Source organism: Oxyura jamaicensis, chromosome 26, assembly GCF_011077185.1.
Source record: "Oxyura jamaicensis isolate SHBP4307 breed ruddy duck chromosome 26, BPBGC_Ojam_1.0, whole genome shotgun sequence".
Classification (NCBI taxonomy): Eukaryota; Metazoa; Chordata; class Aves; order Anseriformes; family Anatidae; genus Oxyura; species Oxyura jamaicensis.
In genome coordinates this window covers 1,435,168-1,458,521 of record NC_048918.1, presented here as the reverse complement: position 1 = coordinate 1,458,521, position 23,354 = coordinate 1,435,168, and the positions used below count along the sequence as shown (strand labels likewise).

At 62.3% G+C, this 23,354-nt stretch overlaps 1 protein-coding gene across 6 annotated transcripts in view; it reads right to left on the bottom strand.

Moving 5' to 3' along the window:
• Nucleotides 1-23,354, bottom strand: part of SCUBE3 (signal peptide, CUB domain and EGF like domain containing 3) — a 33,286-nt gene that overhangs the window by 4,777 nt on the left and 5,155 nt on the right. For 4 of the 6 annotated variants that reach the window (XR_004756139.1, XM_035346802.1, XM_035346803.1 and 1 more), the window contains exons 2-11: nucleotides 19,732-19,854; nucleotides 18,520-18,645; nucleotides 15,168-15,302; nucleotides 12,901-13,026; nucleotides 11,962-12,078; nucleotides 8,202-8,249; nucleotides 4,341-4,457; nucleotides 2,621-2,743; nucleotides 1,553-1,669; nucleotides 301-423 (exon numbers count right to left, since the gene is read on the bottom strand). Coding sequence is in view for 5 of the 6 variants with exons in the window: in XM_035346802.1 (XP_035202693.1) it covers nucleotides 301-423; nucleotides 1,553-1,669; nucleotides 2,621-2,743; nucleotides 4,341-4,457; nucleotides 8,202-8,249; nucleotides 11,962-12,078; nucleotides 12,901-13,026; nucleotides 15,168-15,302; nucleotides 18,520-18,645; nucleotides 19,732-19,854 (1,155 nt within the window). In the remaining variant the exon portion in view is untranslated. The remainder of the gene's footprint in view (nucleotides 1-300; nucleotides 424-1,552; nucleotides 1,670-2,620; nucleotides 2,744-4,340; nucleotides 4,458-8,201; nucleotides 8,250-11,961; nucleotides 12,079-12,900; nucleotides 13,027-15,167; nucleotides 15,303-18,519; nucleotides 18,646-19,731; nucleotides 19,855-23,354) is intronic. The other 2 variants (XM_035346806.1, XM_035346807.1) reach the window with 1 other exon arrangement.

Here is a 23,354-nt window from a genome sequence, read left to right as displayed (position 1 = left end):
TTTTAGGGGCACCTCCTGGGGCACAAGCTCACAGCCAGCCCCAAGCACGGTCCATGAATCAGTGGATACAGGTCCATAAATGAGGACGGGGGCGGGCAGGACAACACTTCCCACCCCATCTAGATCCACGCCAAGGGACCCCAGAAAAAAACAGCCAGCTCTGGAGCATCCCTGCACCGGGATGCCCCAAATCCCAGCCCTCCGCCCACTGACAGCTGTGGTTGGGGGCCGTGGGGCTTCGGCACCCCCCCAGGCTGTGCCGGAGCACCCCTGGCAGCAGCAGGCCCTGCCCCGACGTACCTACGCAGTCCTTTTTGTTCCAGTGCAGCTTGCAGCCGGCGGGACAGGTACACTGGTAGCTGCCGGGCGTGTTGATGCAGCCGAATTTGCAGCCCCCGCGGTTGATGCTGCATTCGTCCACATCTGGGGGGGGACACGGGGAAAGGTGGGGGGTGGTGGCGGGGGGGCAGAGAGGGACCCCTCTGACGCTGAATCACCCCCGGAGTGGGATTTTTGGATGGCCGAAGAGCACAAACCCTGTGCACCAGCAGGGTGCTTCCAGCTCTGCCTCCTCCCAGCAGCCGCCCCAGCTCCATGGCCCCAGTTTGGGGGGGTTCGAGGGAAGCCCCAGCCGCGGGTACCCCCAAGGGCAGGGGCCGGGCGGTGGCGGGTGCAGCCCACCCAGGCTGAGCCCGGCCCCACGGCGGGCTGGGGAGCGGCGGGGGGCAGCAGACAGAGCCGACATGGAAGCATTTAGCAGCCCAATTCAAAAGGCAGCTGCTTGGCAGCCCGGCCTCTCTCCCCGCTGCTCCCCTCCGGCACAGCCCCTCCGCGGGGGGACCCCTGAGCCCCAGCCGTGGGCAAAACTCCCCCCGGCTCCCCGTCGGATGGGGAGAGGGACAGAAAACGGGGCTGTCACCGCTCCCTGCTGCGGACCCCACGAGGCTCGGTTCCAACCCTGAGCAGCCCGGGCTGGGGAATGCCACCGGGGGTCTCTGGGGGGTCACCCACCTCCCCTGCCCTGACCCCGCTCCGGCACCCCCTGCGCATCGCATCTGCCTCCCCGCGTCCCGGGGCGCCGCACGCCCCCGCCCTTGGGAGCCCGCCGCCTGGCGAAACTGAACTCGGCCCCTTTTGATGTTCCCCTTCCCACCCCGTCCCAGCTCCCTGCCAAAAACACCGGGGATTTCTCCCCTCTCCGCCGCTGCAGACAAGTCACAAACTGTTCCTGTCGCCCCGTTTGAAGTCGCAGGCGCCAGCCTCTGGCTGCGCGCGCCCTTCCCTGCCTGGCCCCGGCACCGGGTGCACGGCGGGGACACGGGGCAGCCCCCCGGGACCCTGCAAACCAGCCCTTGGGGACAGCCCCCGGGGACCTGCAGCCACTGTGCCGTGGGGCTGCCCTGTTTACTGGGTGTCCCAAGTGCTTCCCCAGGGACCTGAGCCACCAGCCCTCGGGGACAGCCCCCGGGGACCTGCAGCCACTGTGCCGCGGGGCTCCCCCGGGACCCGAACCCATCAGGGAGGTGGGGTGCCAGCACCCACCCGGCCCTACCTCCGCAGTGGGTGAGCCCGTACAGCGTGTAGCCCTTGTTGCACAGGCACTGGAAGCTCCCGGGGGTGTTGATGCAGAGGTGGTCGCAGGTGCGGTCAAAGGAGCACTCGTCGATGTCTGGGGGGGTGTAAAAAAAAGGCAAGGTGTGGAGGTGAGGGCTGGCACGGTCCTCCCCCACCTGCTGCAGCAAACGAGGGGGGGCTGAGCTGGGATGCTCTGGTTGTACTGGGATGCTCTGGGACCCCGTGTCCCACCCTTGCTGCCTCCGAGCTCCCTCCCTGCACGCTCCAGCTGCTGCCAGACGATTTGCAGCCCACCGCATCGCCGTCCTTCCCTCTCCAAACTTCCTACAGCCCCTCGGCACCCAAACCGTGCCAAACCATGCCCTCAGCACGGCTGCGGGGGCCCTTGGGCGCTGCCCGGCGGGCAGGACTCTTGCACGGGCACATCCTGCCCCGGGGACGGTGCCAGAGCTGTCTCCGCACCCCCGCGGGGCACCTCTCTAGGGCTGGGCGGCCCCGGCTGTGCGGGTGAGCCCAGCCCGGCGGGTTTGATCCTCGTTTCATTGGCTTCATTAAGTTAATTGCCACGCTCACGTCAAACTTTGCAAGAGCGCGGCACCTGGACGGAGATGAAAGAGGGCTCAGCCCTGGAGCGTCGGCAAGCCCTGCGCCCCCCTGCTGGGGCCAGAACCCGAGTTTTTGGCTCACAGCAGCTGCGTTTGAGCACTGCCCTCGGCTCGGGGCTGGGGGGGAGCCCCGTGCACCCCCAAAACGGCCCCGCAACCGGCGGTGCCGTGCCCCGGCACGCAGCGGCGAGGTTTGGTGAGATTTTGCAGGACGTCAGGGTGGGGAGAGGAAGGTGGGAAAAGCAGTGCTGAGCAAAAGCCACATCCCTCCCTCCTGCCTGATGGGGAACAAGGAAAACCTCGCAAAAAGCACCCAAAAAAGCGCTGAGCTGTGCCCGGCCAGGGCAGGACCCCTGCTTGGGGCCGGGGCCGCAGAGGGAGGGAGGAGGAAGGGCAGGGAGAGGTGAGGGCTGCATGCCCGGGTCCCCAGCGCCCCTCACCTTGGCAGTTCCTCTCGTTGATGAGCAGCTTGTAGCCCTTCTTGCAGCTGCACTCGAAGCTGCCCACCGTGTTCCTGCAGATGTGGTCGCAGCCCCCGTTGTTGAGCCGGCACTCGTCGATGTCTGGAGGGGACAGGGACACCCCTCGCACCCCGGGCTGGTGACCGCGGCCACCCCCGGGGGCGTTTGGTCCCCCCAAACCTCCCGGCTCTGCCCCTGGACCCTGTCCCCAGCAGGATGGTGCCAGAGGAGGAGACCTGTGGGATTTCCTGGGCCAATTTTTTTCTTGCCATAACCAAGGCTGAAAATGACGCTGTGCCGTAACTGCGAAGAGCGCTGGGAACCTGGAAAGAGGCTGGCTAGAAGATGTTGGTTTATTTTTTCGTCTTTCCCTTTTTTTTTTTCCTACTAAACACACAATTTACTGCTAGGAAATGCCCTGTAAAATGGAAGGAGAGCAGGAAGAGGCGGCTGTCTTCCCCAGCTCCCCGGCCCCCCGCTGCCAAGGCTGGGGCGACAGCTCTGCCTCTCTGGGGCCGAGGCTTTCTCTTTATTATCGCGGGGGAACCGGCTGTAAAACAGCTCGCAATTGTAATAAAACCCCCAGACGCAGGGGCTATGGCTCCAGGTTATTGCGCTTTCCTGGAAACTGCCGAAATCGGAGGGGCAGCGGGCGCTGAAAAAATAACCAGGGGGCAGGGGGCTTCTGGAATCAGTCAGCAGGTAGACAGCTCGCGGCGGGCCGGGGCTTTGGTTTCAACCAGGGTCAAGTTCCTGAAGCTGCCGAAAGACAAAACGCAGGCACGGCCCCGTCCTGCCCCCCCCTCGGGGTCACTGCGTCCCCTGCACCCGGGTGCGTGCGAGGGGCTTCTCCCCTGGCAGACGCACGGGGACGTCCACGGGAGCGTGAAGGGCTTTGCAGCATCCCAAAGCATCGCCCACGCGGGACCCGGTGCTTGAAGTCGGCCAGCAGACCCCCGCAGTCACCCCAGCAGAGCCGCACACCCCAATTTGCCTCCAGCTTGACCCAAATTGCCCTTCCCCGGGGGACTGGGGCCAACCGCGGCACCTTTAGCTAAGAGGCTCCCGTTGCCAGCTCCGAAGGAGCAGAAACAACGGGGCTGCCATCACCCCGCAGCCAGGGTCTCCGGGATTTCCCCACCCTCTTCATCAACCCCTGTGGCCACCAGTCCCTAAAGCACCCCCGGGGTTGGGGCAGCCAGCTCCATGCCACCGTGTGGCTGGGGTAGGGGGGGCTTCAGGGCTGAGCTGGGTCCCCAGGGAGCCCCAGGAGACACAGGGGGGGGGTAAAGGGCTGAGCTGGGTCCCCGGGAGTCCCCGGGGGATCCTAGGACCTGGCCAGGCTATGGGAAGGGAGAGCAGCTCCCCTTGCGTGCACGGCGCCAGGTTGGCAGGACAGGGCGCTGATGCATTTGGATGCATCTTTAAAATAGACAAGGAGATCAGAATTTGGGTTTTTCCCATCTCAGCAGACACCCGAAAAGCTTTGCAAGCCTGGCCCCAGCTCGCCGGATCCTCCCTCGAGCAGAGCACCCGTGGGTGCCCACCACACCCCAGGAGCCCCGCACGGGGACGTTCCCCCTTCTCCACCCCTGGCTGCAAACACCGTGGGCAACGCGGAGCTGAGCCAAAACCGAGCCTTTGCTAAGGGCTCTGAGGACACAAGTGAAGGCACCCAAGGGTGACAGCACCTCCCTACCTTTGCACGTCTTCCTGTCGGGCTGGAGCATGAAGCCCATGGGGCAGCTGCAGTGCACGCCCGTGGCCGCGTCGTGACACTTGCTGTCGCAGCCTCCGTTGTTCACGGCGCACGTTTCTGCGGGGAGAAAGAGAGAAAAAGCCCGGGGCTGAGGCTCACGCTGCCCAAAACGTGCTGCTGCTGCTGGGCGGGGAGAGGCAGAGGCTGCGACCCTCCCTGCTCGGCTACATCGGCCCTGGGAGCCCCCCAGTTAATAACCCCCTGAGCACACGAAGGGAGTGCTTTGGGGTTGAGGCACGATTTCAGCTCAGGGCCCGGCTGCACGCCGGCAGTCCCGCAGCATTTTCCACCTCGGTGGCGCTCGCTGCCTTTACAACGCCCGGCCGCTGCTCTCCGTGGGTTTTGGAGGCGAGATGCTTGGCTCATCCCAGGCTGCAGGCAGGGCAAAGCACCCAGATTTCTTGGTGTCTGTCCTAGCCCCTGCAGAACCCTCCTGCCTTCCAGTAATTCGCGCTTCAGAAGTGGGCAGAGGTCGGTGGCACAGCCGGGGCACGCGGGAACAACGGAGGCGGCTCCATGGAGGCAGAGGGAGAAGCAGCTCTGCAGGATTCATCCTGCCTTGCTCAGCTCCTGGGAAATGGTCCTGGGTCCCCCAGGAACAGGATCTGGTGGGATCGAGGGCTGGCAGCCCCGAGGTGGAGGAATTGCCATTCCGAGTTACGCCCCAGCAGGGTGAGGCTTTGGGGCTTTCCTGCCACCAGGCAGGAGCCGGGGGCTGGTGCTGGGTGAGGGGGCAGCGTGGTGTAAGCCCGACCAGCAGGAGGCTCGGCCAGAAACACCGGGAAAAACGAAGGGAAAAATGCTTTGGGGCTCCTTAGGAGACTCAAAGCAACCCTCATGGTGCAAACGGGTGACAGATCGGCAGGTTGTGGTTGGAGAATCCAGCACCGCTCCTGGGGATACCCGGGGACGGTTTCCAAGATGTTCACCCCCAAAACGCCCGGGAACGGTTCCAGGCTGTTCACCCCAAAACAACCCAGGGACAGTTCCAAGCTTTTCACCCCAAAACACCCGGGGCTGTCACAATTCAGGTGTGCAAAACACACTTGGAGGGCGCGCACAGCCCCGGTCCCACACCAGACACCCCCAGCAGCTCTCATGGGGCACCCCAGCACCCCCAGAGCACTCAGCCATTGCTCCCACCCTCACTAAAGCCCCCCGGCTCTCTCCGAGCTCCAATTCCCACAAAATCCACTCCCAACACTTGCGCATCCCACGTCCGTGTCCCCTGTCCCCACGTGTCACCCACTGGCAGGCTCGGCACAGGCGGGCGCGCTGGCCGGTCCGACGTCGCAGGCTAATTTGGGAGAGGTTTTGTAAAATTAGAACACACACACGCAGGCAGCATCAGTGGAAAAAAAATCCAGTTAAAAAAAAAAAAAAAAAAAAAGCTAATTATTTCAGTATTATCAAAGTCAGCTGTTGCTGGTAAAACTAGAAGGGACACTAATTTAAATGAGGCATTTTCAGCTTGACAGCTTCCCTGTGAGATCAATCTTCAATTTCGGTCCTAACCACCAGAACAATGGCTCGAAGTGCATTAAGTTGTTCACAAAGGGTAATAAAGTATTCCTTTCAGAGGGCTGGTCGCTCGGATAAATGAGGCGCTCGGGCTTCAAGGAACCCGACATGAAAATGCCTTGAAGAAATTCCTTGGAAAGAGCAAAACCCCAGGTCCTGCCGCTCCTTGCGAGAGCCGCGTGGGGCACGAACGGCTGAGCCACGCAACCACCCGCTGCAGGGCGACGGAGCTGGGATCGTTCTGTGCTCGTCTTGCCGCTGCTATTTTTATGATGTCCCGTAATAAGAGAACAAAGGGACCAGCTCACAAAATTAATGGCCGGCGCGATTACAAAACGGCCGGGGAGGGATTGGTTTTTTTGCGCAGATACGGATCCCGCAGCCGGGTCCTCACGGCGCACGCAGCCTGGCCACGATGGGGCCGGCGACGTTACGCCGAGGGGAAGGGAAACTTTCTGGGGGCTCGATTAAGAATTGAACTCGGCCTCTGTCCCGGCGGCTCAGGCACTGGGAGCCCCGGCAGGGTTGGTTTAACAGGGTCGCTGCAGAGATGAGACGGCGTGCTCGGAGCGAACGCTGCTTTTGGGGTGACCGAGGACAACACAGCAAAGGGGGGGGGCGCATCCCAGGGCTTGCAAAAAAAAGCTTTTGCGAGCAGGCCACGGGCTCCTGGGGTACCTGAGAGGCAGCGAAGGGTTGGGGCCGGGTGCTGTGGGGCTGTTCGGGAGCCGGCCCTGGGAGAGGAGCATTGTTTGGTGGTGCTGGCAGCCCGGGGGCTGCTGCGAGCTTGGTGCGAGCCAGCATGAGTCACCGAACCACACAGGGCTTTGGCGAGGGCCCCTGTCGCTCAGGGAGGGAGAAGACAAAGCAGCTTGTGCGCACACAAACGCTCACACACACACACACACACACACACTCGCTCTGTCCCAGCCTTGCCGTGCCACGACCATGCCCCTGCATCGCCCCGATGCCGCGCCGGGTCCAAGCGTGCCCTCCCTGCCCGCCTGCGCTCCGGTTTCGCCTCCACCCGCAGGGAAACGTCAGCCCCACGAGCTTTCTGAGATAACTGTGGGGCAGTCGGGGTGATTAGAACCAGCTTTGCTCAGCTCCGAGCTGAAACTCCCTCTGATCCTGCCCAAGGGAAGGCTCTGCAGAGCCCCCCGAAGCAGAAAGCGGGGAGCTGCACACCCGAGCGCGCCGGGAGGCTGCGTGCACCCAGCGCGTCCCCAGTGGAGCCTCCTGGCTGCAGGCAAAGTGCTGAGCCCTCAGCACGCCCCACGTCCCGGCTGGCAGAGCAGAGGCGTCGCCTGGCCTCGGGGCAGGGCTCGAACCTCCCTGGTGCTGCAGTGATTACAAGGAAAACCCCCAGAGAAGCAGCCACGGTGCCAAGTCCAAGCTAAGCTCGCTGCGAGAGAGCCTCTGAGCAATTTGTCAGCACGGTGAGCAGCCACTCTGGGACGTGCCAGGCCCCCAGATGTCCCCACCTGTGCCTGCAGGGGGGCTCCAGGAAGGGGTAACTTTGGGAGAGCCCGGGGAGCACTGCCGTGTCACCAAGAGCTGGGGTGGCTCCTGGGATCCTGCAGTGATGGTGTGGGGGCTCCTGGGCACGCGGAGGGAGCGGTGTCACTTTGGGGTGCTGCTGAGTCAGCTCTGCCAGGGACACCCGCTGGGGCACGGGAAGGGAAGAGAGGAGGGGGTGTGGAGGGCGCACGGTGAGGGCTCCCCAGCAGAAAGCACCGAGGGAGAGAGCCCTGCCCTGTCCAAGCAGTGTCAGGCACGCCAGGCTTGCGGCACGGCTCCTGCAAACACCTTTTTTAACTGCCCTCCTGCACGGGTGGCAACTGCTCCCACCTTCGCTACGGCCGCAGAGACGGGCACGGGCATCTCCCCCCGTCACACAGCCCCAGGGACACCGCCGGCCACTTCTCACCGCGCGCCTTGGCCGGGGTTTGGGGACAAAGATCACAAACATCGCCGCTGGCGCTGCCCCGCCGGGAAGGAAACCATCACCCCATGCCCGGGCAAGGTGAGCGCCCCGCGTCATGCAAGCGCAGCCAGGGAAGGGGTTTTTCTCTCTCTCTCCCCAAAAGCAGAGGCTGTTCGCAGCCCGAGGCCGGGTTGGAAAGCAGCAGCAGAGGGGATGGTTAGTGGGGCCGGCGGCCGTGCGAAGCGAGGCATGCAGTTAGTCCGCCCGCTCAGCCCCCCGAGTTACGGTCTGGAGGTGAGAGCACGCCGGCGGTTAGATCCCCTCGCGGAGGTAGAGAGAACAAAAATATTTACCATTAGAAAACGTCTCAAGGATAACGTGTTGCTGGAAGTGTCTCTCCCCTGTTTAACATTATAAAAAAGTGATTTAGAAACAGTGTCCAGCAAGGAGCTCGTTTGGTGTCGCACGTCAATTACTGCTACTCTGCTGCCTCTCCAGCCTGGGGGAAACGGGCCCTTTATCATTTTTTTTCTCCCCCACCTCCCAGAAGAACCAAAATCAGGGTGCCGTGCTATCCAACTCCTCCATCGCCCTGTCCGAAGTCACCCCCAGCCTCTCCAAGCCCCCGCCGGTTTCGCGCTCCGCTGACCGTGGGCTCGAGCACCGCGGCAGGCACGGGAGAAAGCAGGTTGCGAGGAGCATTAGTGCGGAGCCCGTTAGTCCCGGGGAACGGTCCCTCGCTCCCAAGGGAGCAAAATTAGTGCTCACCCACGGGGCTGCAAACGCAGGGAGGGGGCAGACAGGCAAGGAACGACCCCAGCCCACCGGGTGCGCTTGAGACGCTCGGATTTAGCGGCAAAGCTGGCTGAGGCGACGGGAGCCCAAGGTGGGGTGCTTGGGGTGCTCGGCGTCCCCCTGCGCTGGTGCACCCGGGTGCTGGGAGCTCTCCAGGGGATGTCTGGGGAGTGTTTTTAGGCGCCGTGGCACTGAGCTGGGAGTTGTCCCTCCTCATCCTGGTCAGTCTGGGGAGGGGATGAGGCGCCCTGGCACCTGGGTTTGCTCCCACGCAGGGATGGAACCCTGCACCCACGGGACGGAGCGGAGCCGCCCGCGTCCCTGCTCCATGAGAAGCAACGCCGGGTCCACGCGGAGGGGAGGGAGGAGAAAAGGGAAAAGAGAGGAGGAAATGCAGCTCGCCCTGCGCCCGTGCTGTGCCAGGAGGCTCAAGCCAAGGGCAGGGGACCCGTCGGCGAGGACACAGAGCTCCCGTGGCTCTGCAGTGCCAAGAAGGGACCTGCCTTCATCCTCCCGGTGAGGCCAGCGTGCTCAGAGCAGCACGCACGGTGACACCACGGCCACCCGCCTCGTGTCCCCAGGCTCTGCTTTCCCCTTCCCAGAGCCTTTCCATCCACCCCACGGCCTCTTCGCCCTGCTCTCCCCAGCCCCGATCCGGCACCATCCCGGCTCCGCGACGCACGGGAGCATCCCACGCGCTGCCGCCAAGCACAGCTCAGGAAATCTGCCATAAACCTCGAGCCGGATTCGGTTTCCTTCCCCGTCTAATCGCATTTCCTGCCCGTCCACATCTCCCGCTCCGGGCTCACCCCGCTGCTGGTGCTCAGCACCCCGCCTCAGCCCCTCTGCGCCCCAAACGCCAGCGGGAGGGGAGCTGCGCCGTGAGCATCCTCCTCGCCTCACGAATCCTCCCAGAAAGCAAAAACCCACGGCCACGCAAACCCACAACAGCCGGGTTCGCACCTCCCCGAGGGCGCCGTACCCCGCGCGGGGCTGCCCTGACCCGACGCTGCGCGGCGCTTTAACTGGGAGGGCGATTTGTTGGGCCTTTTTTTCCCCCCCCCCCCCCCCCTTCTTCTGCTTTTAAGGCTGCTTTTAGAGCACAAACATAAATATCCAAGGTCAGTGGCCTCCCCTCCCCGCTCCCCATCCCCCTCGATGCTGCAGACATGTTGGGAGCCATTAGGGCTGGCCCCGCTTGGCTCGGAGGCATGTTATTCATTATCCGCGTTTTTAAAAGCGGCAATAAAAAGCGGAAAAATGAAAAACACCGGCCGTGGCCTAATGAAACTGCCACTCAGAGGGGCTGCTCGTGCTTCCTGCCGCGTGGTGTGATCTGAAGGGAACCTGGGCCGGGGGCCTGCCCCAGCAGCCCATCAAACGCACCGCGTTCGATTTCAAAGCCCGCAGCCCGGGGAGAGAGTTTGCGTTCCCCTCGCTGGAAACTTTATTCCCCTTGAAACGATGAAATATTTCGGAGGAAATGGAGAAGGAGAAGAGGGGAGGGGGCAGCGCCGGAGAGCACCGGGGCGCTGGGAGAGCGGGGCGGGCTGTTCGCCGAGCCCCAGCCGTAAAACAAAGCCGGGAGGTTGTAAATATCCGAGCAGGTACCTCGGCCCCCGTCTCGGCCGTAAATCTGTCGGCTGGGCTTCCCCAGGGCACCATCCCGCCCTGGTCCTGCTGGGGCTGGGGGGCCAGGACCCCCCCGGGGCGGGCACGGAGCGGAACGGGGCTGTCCCGTGGTGCAAGGGGATGGGGCCGCAGCACCCGGCGCTGCGGGGACGGGATCGGCAGCAGCCGGGGGATTTTGTGCTGATGCTGCTCTGGAAAGCCTCGGTCACGGTGTTTAATTTCCCCCTGTGCGAAGGTTGGGTGGGGGGAGAGCTCGTGGGGATGCACTGGAGGAGGCGGGAGAGGTCTCAGCGGTGCTCGGACTGGGGATGGAAGGGGAGATTTTGGCCAAGGCTGAGTTTTTTTTATAAAATGCAGAAATCCCACTCGCACACCTGTGGTACCCAGGGCTCTGAGCACTGAGACCTTCCAGAAACCAGATCCCTTTCGTGCATCCCCCAGATCACCAGCTGCTCTCACCAGGTAGCATCATTTTGGTGCCAAGCGCCCCGTTCCCGAGTCCCCCCCCATCTCCACAGCCAACACACGCACACACACGCATGGGGAGCCCCACGCAGGGCAAATACAAGAGCAGAGGAACCCCGGGCTGCAAAAATCACTCATGGAGAGCTGCGCTGGAGGAGCTGTCACCTCCCTCAGCACAGCAACGTCCCCACGGGCTCCTGGGGTGGTCCCTGCCGGGTGCCAAGGTGGGACGGGCGAAGACGCATTCACAGGAGCCAACACCGCCCGGCTCCCTGCTGCTCTGGGGCAGGAGGGGATCTGCAAGCAGCCAGGAGGGGCCGGGATTAACCACAGGGGACAGCAGTGACATGAAGTGGCAGGGTGACAGCGGTGACACAAAGGTGGTGGCACTCAGAGGGGCTGGCTGCGGGGAGCGCAGAGCGTCCCCAGTGCAGGCACAGCGGGGATGGGAGCAGCCAAAACCTTGCTGCTGCTTTCAGTTGCTTTCAACTCCTTTTTCTTTTATTTTGCAAGAACTAAAACGTCTAGAGCAATTTGCAGACTTAATCACTCCCCAAACGTAACATATTTTTTAAATCGAATCAGCTGTTCAGCAGCGCAAGCATATGAAACCAGTAAAGCTCCTACCTCTGTCTGATGTTTTACAACTCGAAAACGCGCACAGGAAAAGGACAATTTTGGGGTGGCTGGGTTGTCGGGTTGGTGTTTTTGTGTTGTTTTTTTTTTGTTTGTTTTTTGTTTTGCAAGGCTCAGTTCCTGAGCCGAGACCCCGCGGTGCCAAGTTGGAACCGATCACGCCACATCCAAACCTGCCCCCTCCGTGCGCCTCCCCGGACAGCGAGCCCTAAGGCAGATAGTGGCACCCGGGTGACAGTGACAATGCCACCGCTCTCCCTCCAGGGGCACGACGACAGGCGGGGACTCTGGCACGCCAACCTGTCCCCACGCGTCCCCTCCAGCATCCCCCAAGCCACTTCTGCTCCCGGCGGTGGCGTGGCGGCGCGTCACCGAGCCTGGTGGGTGCACGCAGCATCACCGAGCGGCTCCCATCTCAACCCTTTCAGCTTCATCACCGAGCAGCTCTGACCCCAACCCTTTTAACTCCAAGCCAAAAAGAAGCTCCCCAGCCCAAAAGCCCAAAGAAATCCTTCATCCAGCCAAGACCGAAACGCGTGGGGTGAGCGCGAGCCCCGCGGTGCGGCAGGCGACGCTGGCACCTACCGATGCAGGTCACGCCGTCCGAGTGCAGCAGGAACTTGACGTGGCAGCCACACTTGGGGCCCTGGTCGGTGTCGTCGCAGGTGTGCTGGCAGCCGCCGTTCCCGTAGTTGCAGGTCACTGCCGGAGGCAAAGCGCAGCGGTCACGGGGGGACGCGGCCCCTCTCGTTCCCGACACCCCCCCCCCCCAAGGCTGGGCACGCACCAAAGGACAGCGTAAAGCTGGCGTGGAAAACCTCAACCAAGTCCTAGGACAGGTCTCTCCCTCCTGGATAATTTCTAAAACCCTTCACAGCCTTCCCTGCGGGATCTCGCAAGGTGCGAGCTCTGATTTATTGCTTATTTTTGGCAGATTTTTCCACCGGTGGGTCTGGTGGAAAGGGACCGGAGGGCTGGTCCCCGGGGAGCACAAGGGGAAGGGCGAGACTTCGACGGGCTGCAGAATGACTCAGGTGCTCCCGGGAATCCCTGCCAGCCCTCTCGGGGAGGCGAGGCGCCCTTTGCCTTTAGCTCCTAGGGAAAAAAAGGCTCGTGGGATTAACCCTCCGTTTCATCAGCAATTTTACACGCTTGCTGCCGACGGCGAGCGAGAAGCAAAACACAAACAGTTGCCTCAACACAGAAAGGCACATCCAACGAGCCTGGCAGTGGCAGCGAGGTGCTGGCAGGAGATCAGACGGGCTGAGAGCACCGCGTGCCCCGCGGGGAGGATTCCTGCGCTCCTCCCGTGCCAATCACCCCCCCCCCTTGCTCACCTTCCCTGGGGGAAAGCAAAGCTGGTGGGAGAGGATCGAGGCACGCTGCACCTCCGGGATCCCCTGTCGTGCCATTTCAGGCTCGATAAAGCAGCTGCTATCGGGGGGCTGTGACGTTGGGACGAGGGTACGGAGCAGGACCGGGGGCTGTGGATGCCCCGTGCCCAGCCCCGGGGGTGCTCCTTACGTTTGCAGTCGCGTTGGTTCTTGGTGAGCTCAAAGCCCGGGCGGCACTCGCAGGCGATGCCCCCCTTGGGGGTCTCCCGGCAGATGTGGGCGCAGCCGTGGTTCTTGTTCATGCAGTTCATTCCTTCTAAAAAGAGAGAAGGAAGCAAAGGAAAGCTCCAGAAGGTTGCGGGCGCAGGTCACCGGTGGCAGAAAGACGTCTGGGGTGGGACAGGGGCGTGCGGGGGGCAAAATGAGGGGGGAAAAACTTGGGGGGAGGCGAGGGAGGACCTCGGCAAGGGGCACAATAAGCCCAAGCCCAATGCACTGGGTTCGGGGTCACCCTGGTGGGCTCGCAGCTGACTCAAGACCACCCCATGAGCATTTCTGGGGCCCAGCCCACCCGTCCCATGCCTGGGGATGAGCAGCACCCGTAGGAGCTGGGTGCTCCCCGGCTGCACCCCCCTGCACACCAAAGGGAGGGAGGGGGGGCTCCAATCTGGAAGGGAATTGGCACCCCGGGGTGCACCTGCACACAGGCAGCGGCATGGCCTTGCTTCCCCAAGCAAGGAAAGCTTTTAGGGGGGAGCTCAGGGCTCACACCAGGGCTGCCTCGGAGCTTCGCACGCCCTTTAATCCTTCTTCTCCCTGCCACACGGCCATCTGCGCCGCGAGGACCCTGCTCTGCCCTTCTGCTTTTGCCGGTTGCCCCTCGGGGAGGGAGGGCAGGCTGAGCTTGTGCTGCCCAGGAGGTTTTTGCGTTGGGGCAGGGAACCCCAAAAGTCAGGGATCATTTCTTTCCCATTCCTCTGCACCCAGGAGCATCGCTGGGGTGAGCGTGGCAGGGCCTAAGGCACCTGGGTTTTTGCCACAAAGGGAAGATTTCCTTGCAGGGCTCACCAAAACCTCACGTCTGCTTGTGCCAGCATCTCCCTGCCGCGGGGAGGCAATCCCCGGGGCCCTGCGGTGAGGGACAGGGGCACGGTGCTGCCGGGGGCTCCCAACCCCACAGGGTTTCAACCCCCTGCATCTGCTCACAGCGAGGAGGGAGAGAGGAAAGCAGCAGGGAGAACGGGGCAGGAGAGACCACAGAAGAGCAGAGGGAAAGGAGAAAGCCTGCCAGCGCCAGAGACAGGGAAGGAGAAGGGAGGCTCGGTGCTGGCGAGGACCCCAGGAGGAGGGAGGCAGCCGTGCTGGTGAGGGTTAGCTCTCCAGCACTGACTGCTTCTGCCTTGGCAGTGCCCTAGGCAGGAGAAAAGTCAGAATGAATAGACAACCGTCCCCAGTTCTCCTCATTTTCCAGGCTCACAACTCAGGGATCAGCTCCAACCCTTTCCCCTTTTCTCCTGAGAAGCCTCTCCTGAACCTGAGCGTGGGGACTGGCAGCGATGAATCCACCCTCGGGGCGCAGAACTGACACAAACCTCCCCGGGCCAGCAATGCTCTACAGATGCTCAGCTCAAAAAAACACTCAAAAAACAGCACCTGCCTCCACCGGGGCCACCCACGGCGTCCCTGCGTGATGGCAGGGAAGGGACAAGGGGCTCGTCCCTCCTGGGCACGCACACAGGGATGGGGACGCGGGAGATGCTGCTGAGCCGTCCCAGCCAGGGAGAGATTCCCTGGGGAGCTCGAGGGACCAGCGCAGCTGGGAAGGAGGAAAGCAAAAAACAGCCAGCTGCTTCGCCAAGCAGCAGAGATAAAAATCAGCAGAGATGCAAGAAAAAAAAAAAAAATCTCTCTCATTTCCTCGTATTTTGGCTAAGAGCTTGCTCCAGACGGCAGCAATTTAGAGCTGATATCGAGACGAAGGGATCGGCGCTGGCAGGAAAGGACGGGTCCTGCAGGGCAGCGCGAGGATCTCCGGGTACCTTTTGTTTAATAAAAGGCTCCGAGTACAAATTAACATCCTCCGCTTGGTGTCATTGTGCTTCATTAAGGGGCCTGCGAGGGTTTCGCTCGGGAGATGTTTACGAGCCCTGCAGCGTCCTCTCCCAGTGTGCTCTCACCAAATTTGCTTTTGGATTTGCAAAGCTCCCTGCTCCGAGGCGGGGGGGGGGGGGGCCTAAACCCATGTGTCGTAGGGGGACGATCGCAGGAGCCCACTGACCACTTCGGGGGGGCTCCCTGCAACCACCAGATGGCCACCGCCAGAGCAAACCCCACCACTGGTCCTCGGGACCTGACCCGAGCAACGAGGTGAGGGTTTCCCCACGGGGTCCTTCATCAGGGAGGTGCAGGAGCGCAAAGGTGGGCAAGGAGGGTGGCGGGGGGACGCCGAGCACTGACCTTCGGGGCGCTGGATGCAGGTGTGCTGGTTGTCGCTGAGGAAGAAGCCCTCCCGGCAGAAGCACTCGTAGCTGCCCATCATGTTGACGCAGGTCTGCTGGCAGCCGCCGTTGCCCTCGGAGCACTCGTCCAGGTCTGCAAAGGGAAGGCAGCGGGGGGTGAGCACGGCTCCCCAAAGCGAGGGGAAGAGAGGGCGACGGGGGGTGGGGGGGAGGTTGATGTGCGGCAAAAATTGTTTCTCCTTTGTACAGCCGTGATCCCCCAGCTAGAAGAAAGGGGGACGCTTTAGCGCAGCAGGGGACGAAGCCAAAGCACATCAAGGCGCGGATCTCGGAGGCCACACAGCTTCTCCGGCCGATGGGCAAAAAATAAGAAATAAAAAAATAGGGGGTGGCCCCGTTTTACAGATGGGAACACCAAACCGCAGAGGTTTTCCTTGCCCTACATCCCCGGGCAGGCTGCGCCCAGGATGCTCGGCCGCAACGCAGCCGCCCCCGCTGCCAGCCCCTCCGACCCCGCTGCCGCTGGGGAAGCGCCTGGACTTCATTACGGGGAACAGGGAAACCTTAGCCCGGAGTGGGGATAATTGCTTTTAAGGAGACTCAAATCCCCTACAGCAGCCGGGCTCAGGGAGGAGACGGCGGAGATGAAAACTCCTGCCTGCCCGTCCAAACGCCGCAGGAGCGGTGCCGCTGCCCCGCATCGCTCCTGTCCCCGAGGGGTGACGGCCCCGGCAGGGGGACCGAGGGGCCCCATGCCAAAGAAAACCTCCCCTGAACTCAAGCACTGCAGAGCCAAAAGCTTGGGCGAAAGCTGAGCTCTGCCAGCAGCGGATGCTGGAGAAGCTGGGAGAGCAGCTCGGGGACAGCCTCTTCGTAAATCCTACACGGCACAGCTCGGCTGACACGGCACGCACCGAAACCCCCTGCTTTTGGGGCAGAAACGTGGATAAATGCATGTCTGGGCGGTGCAGGGGCATGGCACTGTGCGAGCCCCAGGGATGCCGCAGCCTGGGGATGCTCAGAGCAGGACGGAGCCCCAGCTGGGAGCTGTCACCAAGCGGTGGCACAGGCTGGGTGGCTGCAGCCAGACAAAAAGGGACACCCTACTCGACGGCTGGAGGCTCACGGCTTCCTCGGAGGCTGGTCCCAGCCAAGCTCTGTCCTGCAGATGCCAGTAACTCCCCTCAAATCCCCCGCTTATAACAAGGGCTTAACGTCTTGTGACTTCTCCTTAAAGCTCGGCACAAAAATGAGGAGGCAGCTGTTCAAAACCAATGGCTGAAACGAGACTCCGCCGCCCTAATACCGATTTTATTAAACGCAACCGAGGCGGGCAGCAGCCAGAAGCCCCGTGGCAGGACGAGGGCTTGAATTCCTGTCCCAGTTCAAAAGGTCGCCCGAGGAGGGGATGCTCAATACCCCAACCCAGCTCCCCAGTCCTGCTCTCCCACGGGTGCCCAGCAGGGACCTGGCCACCTCAGGGCTGGTGTCCTGGGGTGGTGCTTGGTGACTCCAGGTTATTTTGTGCGCAGGGCACGGGAGCAGAGAGCCAGGGCTCCTGCTGCCTGCTTGGCCGCTGCTCCCAGGGTGAGGGAAGCTGGGAAGGCTTCTCAGGAAGCTCTCACCTTGCTTTGTTTCTGTCTCCTGGCTGAACGGGGACGTTCAGAGACTGGGGAATGCACGGCCATGGTGGGGAGGTGGGGGATAAACCCCCTGGGGCTCATCCCTGCTTCCCACCCAGGGCGAGTAAAGAGCAAAACCTGACACAGCCCTGGAAAAAAAAGAGGGCAGCGACATCCTCGTCTGTAAAATGGGCTCCGAGGGATAAATTTGTGCCACCCTTAAACCCCGCTGGGAGGAACCGTGGAAGGGCTGAAGCAAGGAGCCGGGGCTGCCCCCCGTGTCCCCCCCTCGCCCCGGGGGCCGCCGAGCCCAGCGTCTCCCCTCCCGCCCCGCTCTGTAAACACATGACGTCTGCGGCTCGCCGAGCCCGGCTTCCCTTTCTTCTCCTTGGGCTCATCCTCCCGGGAGAGGGGAAGGCAGGGCCGCCCGCCTGCGCCTCCTTCCAGCTGTGTAAATCTCCCTCTTCACCGAGGAGGCTGCAGAGTTCCCGGTGATGGCAGCTAATGCAAAGCGTATGTGGCCATAATCCCTTCCCCCCCCCCCCCCCCCCCCCCCCCCCCCCCCCCCCCGCCTTCTCCTCCCTCCAAGTGATGAGCTCATTAATGACCCCAGCGCAGACGCTAATTAGAAAATAGCACGGAGCCGCCGCTCACGCTGCGGATGCCGGAGGGGGGGCGGGTGGCTCCGGGCCCCACCGTGGGTGCTGCGGGAGGAAGCGGTGCCGGGGTGCGGGCAGCGCGGCCGCCCTGGGGCTGTGCCGCGGGCTCGGCTCGGCCACGGCCGGATGGAGTTTGGGGCGGTGGGAAGGATGCGCGGCCTCTCCGGAGGCAGATGCCGGGTTTGTCTTGGCCCCGGGATTATTTACCCGGTCCCTTCCCTGGTTCACATCCCCACCGTATTTGCTATGAACTCATCTATTTTGGCAGGTGCGGGGCTGACCTCAAGCACGAGCCCAGCGGGCGGCTGCGCCCGGGCGAGCCCTGCAGGCTGGTCCTGCCTTTGGCAGCACAGCAGGACGCGGCTCCCAGCCCTCATCCAGCAGCGGTGAGCAGCCCCCAAGCCCACTTTACCCCAGCAGACGGATAGTTCCCATCCAGCAAGGCTTTGTCCCAGCACAGGGCATCCTCTCGCAGCATCACCACCGTGCAACAGGGACCGATCCTGTCCCTGTCCCCGCAGGGCTGTTGTGGCACGGGACACATCTGTGCCCTGGTTCAGCCGCCTCCCCTGTCAGCAGCTCTCCCAAAGAACACGTTTGAAATGTGTAATTGGGAGATTATCAGCTTTCAGCACGTGGGCTGGCGGGGAAGGGGCGTCCAACTTTCAGCGGCGATGCGTCAGCCTTGGGGAAGGCAGAAAACCCTCGGCTGCTGCTCGTCGGTGGCAGCACAGCGAGCAAGGAGAGGGTCTGCAGCACAGAGCCAGGCAGGGTGCACGGGGATCCTGTGCCCCCGCAAGGAAAGGGGGAGAAAACAAATCTTTTGCCCTGCTTTGTCTCCAAAAACCATCTGCTAGGAGCTCTCGGTGCTTGCACCCTCTAAAACCTGCTGTGCCCTGAGCCACGCCGGTTCATAGGCTGGCGTTGCCGCAGCTTCCCACCAAGAGCAAAGATGCCGAGGTCAATTTACCCAGCAGCAAAGCCTCGGTACAATAAATCCTCTAGCAAAAAGAGGGCAGTGAGCTGGCCCCGAGCCGTGACGGCCGCGTGTGCTCTCCCCAACCCTCACCTAGGCAGTTGTGGCCATCGTGCGCCAGGCGGAAGCCGTCGTAGCAGGTGCAGCGGTAGTTCCCGGGGATGTTGACGCACTCGTGGACGCAGCCCGCGTTGTCCTCCCGCTCACACTCATCGACGTCTGCGGAGAGGAGAGAGAGGAGGGCAGGGGGTGCAGGCAGCTCACGGCTCTGTTTTTTTTCTCCCCAGCCCCATCGCGGTCACCACCCCAGCAGATATTTCGCCCCGGGGTCTCTGCTGCGTCCCTGGCTCCATCTGTGCCTGCAGCATCCCTCCACCACGGGGATCCCGCATCTACAAATCTCACCTCCTCCCCTCTCCCATCCCGATTTTGGGCCTTTGCACACCGGCCAGCAGCCCCTTCACCTCCCTGCCTGCGTGCTGAGGTGCCCCGGGGAGCGCAGCTTTGGATCGCGGCAGCCCCCGGCGCGTCCCCACTCCTGGCTCTGAGCCCCGCGCAGGAGCAGAGACTCGTTTTCACCCCTGTGAAACGTGCGCTTCTGGGCCATTCCCCTTGCTGCACCTCTCGCAGAGCTGGAAACTGAGGGCTCTGCACCCGCAGGGTGATGCATGGCGAGGGGAAGACGTCGCCCGTTCCGCACACGGCTTTGAAAGCCTCGGCGCAGGGCAGGGCCCCACCGCCTGTCCCCCAGAGGAGCAGCTCCCTCGCAGGCCTGGGATCGGCCGGGATTTCCCGAAGGCAGCCTGTCTGCCCGCCTATCTGTGCTGGGATCTGGCGTTAATCCCCTTGCTGTTTGCACTCCTCCTGACTCGGGAAGCTCCCCCTGCACCCCGAGGAGCTGGCTTCCCTTACGCACCCCGCTCAGCTGCATATAGACCTGTCCTTAAACTTCCCGTGCTACTAACCCAGTTCTGCACCTTTTGGGTTGCAAACCCTGCGAGGAAAAAAGCCCAGATTTCTTACAAAGAAACCCCCAGGGGACCCTCCTGGGGCTGGAGCAGCCCCAGCCCTGCAGACGGGGCTGGTTGCAGGGCAGGGGGAGCAGCACGGTGACAATCACAGTCAGACACTGCGCCGTCCCCATTCGGTGTCAAGAGACCAGGCTGGTTTGGGGCAGAAGAGGGGAATAAGAGGTTTGCAGCCAGCTGCAAACCGGCTTTGGGCCTGTTGGCTTGGGGCTCGTTGGAGGGGCTCCCCGATGGCTTGGGGCTTGTTGGGGGGGCTCCAGCGGTGTCGCGCCCCTACCTTTGCAGTGCTTCCCATCACCGGTGTAGCCGGACTTGCAGATGCACTTGTAGGATTTCGGGGTGTTCTGGCAGATGGCGTCGATGTGGCAGCTGTCGGTGCCCTCCACGCACTCGTCCACATCTGCAAAGGGAGAGGAGGCGACGGGCAGAGCCGCGGGCAGGGGAACAAGGAACACGAGGGCCCACGGCAGCCACCCGGGTTTTCAGGCATCAGGACGTGGATGAGGAAGGAACCAAGGGAGGAATTTTGCTCCTTCGCTCCCTACGGCTGCACCCAGCCCCGATGCAACCGGCGATGGGCTCTCTGCAACCAGGGAGCTCCCGGCATCGCCCGCGCCCCCGCTCTCATTAAAGCCGCCCCGAGAGCCACCGACCACACCTAATAGGGATCAAGATGCAGACGCCCAAAGTCCAGGCTGGAGCCGGCCCAGGCAGAGGTGAAAGTCTCTGTCTCCAATTAGCAGTTTCCTGAGCCGACCAGCCACCCAAATAATCGTCATCGCTTTCTATTCTTAGGCGCGGAGGAATGTGCGCAAATTAACGGGAACCGCGCTAAGTCAACCTGGGAGTGGGAACCGAGGAGGGGTAACTGGGAAAAACGTGGCTTACTTGGAGGCACAGCCAAAAGCCCTGCTTCACCGACACCTTGCTGCCCCCCTGAGTACCCCCCTACCCAAATACCTGGGGTGCAGCACCTCACCGAGGCACACAGGACATCACACCCAGAGCACAGCGCTGCAGGCAGCGGCCCCAGATGGCGATACCCAAAGGCTGCAGATGGCACAAATTACAGGGAGGGGAGGTTTTAATGGCATTTAGGACCCCAGGACAAGCCTCAGCTGTGTGGGGTGGAGGTTTAGCAGCAACAGGCTGCTCACCTGGCTGCTTTCTGGCTTGGCTGCTCAGGCAGCAGCGGAGGCTCCGGGGCTGCTGGTGATGGAAGGCAGCTGGGTGTCCCCAGAGGGGGCTGAGCATCACGAGCAGCCCCTCGGCACGGGCGGTGGGGGCACCACATGTGGCTCTGCCCCCGGCCATCTCCCCTGGGAGAGCCTAGGACCCCCCAAAACGGGAGCCTGAGGCCGGGAAGCTCCCAGCTGCCTTTAAAAAGCCGTTTTTCCAGCACCCAAAGAGCAGACGCGCTCCGGGAGGTCCCCGAAGACAAGACACATCCTTGCAAGCCAGGGGAGGGCGAGCAGCCCTGAAAGCATGCCAGGATGGAGGCCACGGCCGCGGGAGCGATGGCCTGAGTGCTTTCTGGCCACCGTGGCGGCGTTTTTTTGCCGGGAGATGTGAGTCACCCGCCCTGGGGGAGGAGAGGTTTGCGTTTGCACCAGGGAGGCGGCACGTGCCTGTGCATTGTATAAATATTTACAGCACGCATTCATATTTGTTATTTGACATTAGCCATGGCCCGCGGCCACCGCAGCCTCCCTCGGGCCATTAATCACGGGCTGGAGGCTGACCCACCGCGGTGGAGGCGGCGGAGGAGCTGCAGGGTGGCGCGGGGACGGGCACCCTGCTCCGACACCCACGGGACCGGCCCCGGTGCCACCACGGGGCCGAGACCACCGTGGGCGCGCTGCACCCAACGACACCCTCGGGGGGACCCTCGCCCTCCTGTTGGGGTTGCAGCCCTGGGGAGCTGAGCGCTCCCAGCTCGCGGCCTCCCCAGCCAAACCTGGCATTTCGCTGGGCAACCTGCCCCGGCGCACGTGCGCCCCGGCCGTGTCCCTGCCTCACCTTGCAGAGGCACCGTCCCACGACACTGAACGCGTGTGCAAACAACCAGCGAGGGGAAAAACCCACACGAGCCCGCGGGAGCGTACAGTTCACTGCTCCCTGAGTCACGGCTCCCGGCGCCCAGCCCGGCCGTCACCGCCGGTCCCCTCCCTGCCACGTCGAGGGACGGCGGTGGCACATTGCTGGGCTCCCCACCCAGCACCCCAAAGCCTCTGGGTGCCCACCCCAGGCCCCCCAGTGCCTGCGGGATGTCAGAGCAGAGGGATGCGTTTGGGATGTCCAGGGCTCGCTGCCTGGCACACCGCGATGAGCCCAACGGAGCCAGCAGCCAACAGTGAATGGAAGGGGTTTTCATCCCCAAATTCATGAACCGCTCTGCGCCCGGAGCCCACAGCCCCGTGGCCACTCACACCCACGTGCTGAGGGAGCCCACCAGGGCAGGGGCTGGGGTTTTGCAGCTCCCTGCACCCAAAGGTGCCCTTGGGACTCAGCACCCGCGTGGTCTGAGCCGGCACAGGGCGTTTGGTGGCCGCCACGCACACCTCAAGCCCAAGGCAAAAAGTTCCCTTACCCGCTAGAGCTGGGAAACCCCACCCGGGCACCACCTGGAGGGGATCAAATCAAATCCAACCCATCAGTTTTCTGAGCTTCAGCAGCTCAGATCCGTGTGCAGCTCATTTCACAGCTCCCGTCCGCGCCGAGGTCGTGCTTCCACCCTGCTCAGCACCGGGCGGGCAGAACCCCCCCATCCCCATCCTCTGAAACCCCCCAAAACACGCAGCATCCATCACACACCATGTCATCGAAAATTTTCCCAGCCTTCTGCCAGAAAACGCGCTTCTTTTGGTATTATTTTTTTTAACATTTCTTTTCTTTCTGTGCCCTCAAAGTCAACACAATGAACAATGCCTGCGCGACACTGAAAACAATGCGTGGCTTCCCTTCTCACACATGTACGGGGGGGGGGGGTTATTTCTATCTTTTTTTTTTTTCCATTCTGTAACTTCAAAACTTCTCTAACTTTGGAAAGATTACACAGCAGCAAAAGTACAAAAGAAAACATTATAAATTTGCCACTCTGTAATTTTTCCAAAGCTGGAGACATTCTGAAAGGTTACGGGATTAGAGAACGGGAAAAAAAAGGGATAAAAAAGTGTGTGTGTGTGGGAAGCGTGAATAAATACCCTCCCAGCCACCCGAGGAGCCATCCCCGTGTTGGCAAGAATCCTAACTTCAGAACACCAAAATTTTGGCTCCTTAGAAAAAGCATCTTTAAGAAATGATGCAGTGGAGAAGAAGAAGAAGAAAAGTGCCTTCTGAAAAAAAAATAACCAACAAATTTTTGACTTTTTGTCAATGCACCAAGCGCTTTCCCACGGCGCAGCAGCTCGGCTGTCGGGACAGCCCCGTTTTCCTGCCGGAGATGTTTCTTCCTCCGAAAGCACCCGCGGCAGCCCTGCAGGTGCTTCCAGCGGCCGCGGAGGTGCGAGGGCCACGATTTCCAAGGCAACTGAAGGGGAGGCTTGAGAAAAAGCAACCTGCAAAACCCCCACTGGTCCCAAACCCAGGGTCCCAAACCCAGGCTGGGGTTTGGGGTCAGCCCCTGCAGACCCCCCCCAACCGTGGCCGCTCTCCCCTTTTCCCGCGCAAATAACCAAACTGCCCTTTTTTAACCCAAAATGGAACCAAGCTGACGGCTGCGCCGTGCCCCACATCCCCTAAATCGGGGGGATTTAAGTTTGACGAAGACGCAAAGTCCCGCTGGGGGGACGCGAGGTCTCTCCCGCGCCCAAAGGCCCCCAGCTCCACACCTGGCCACAATTTTGGGTTTAATTAACCCTAACGAGGGCGCATGGCGCGCGCTCGCCCCGAGGTCCCCGG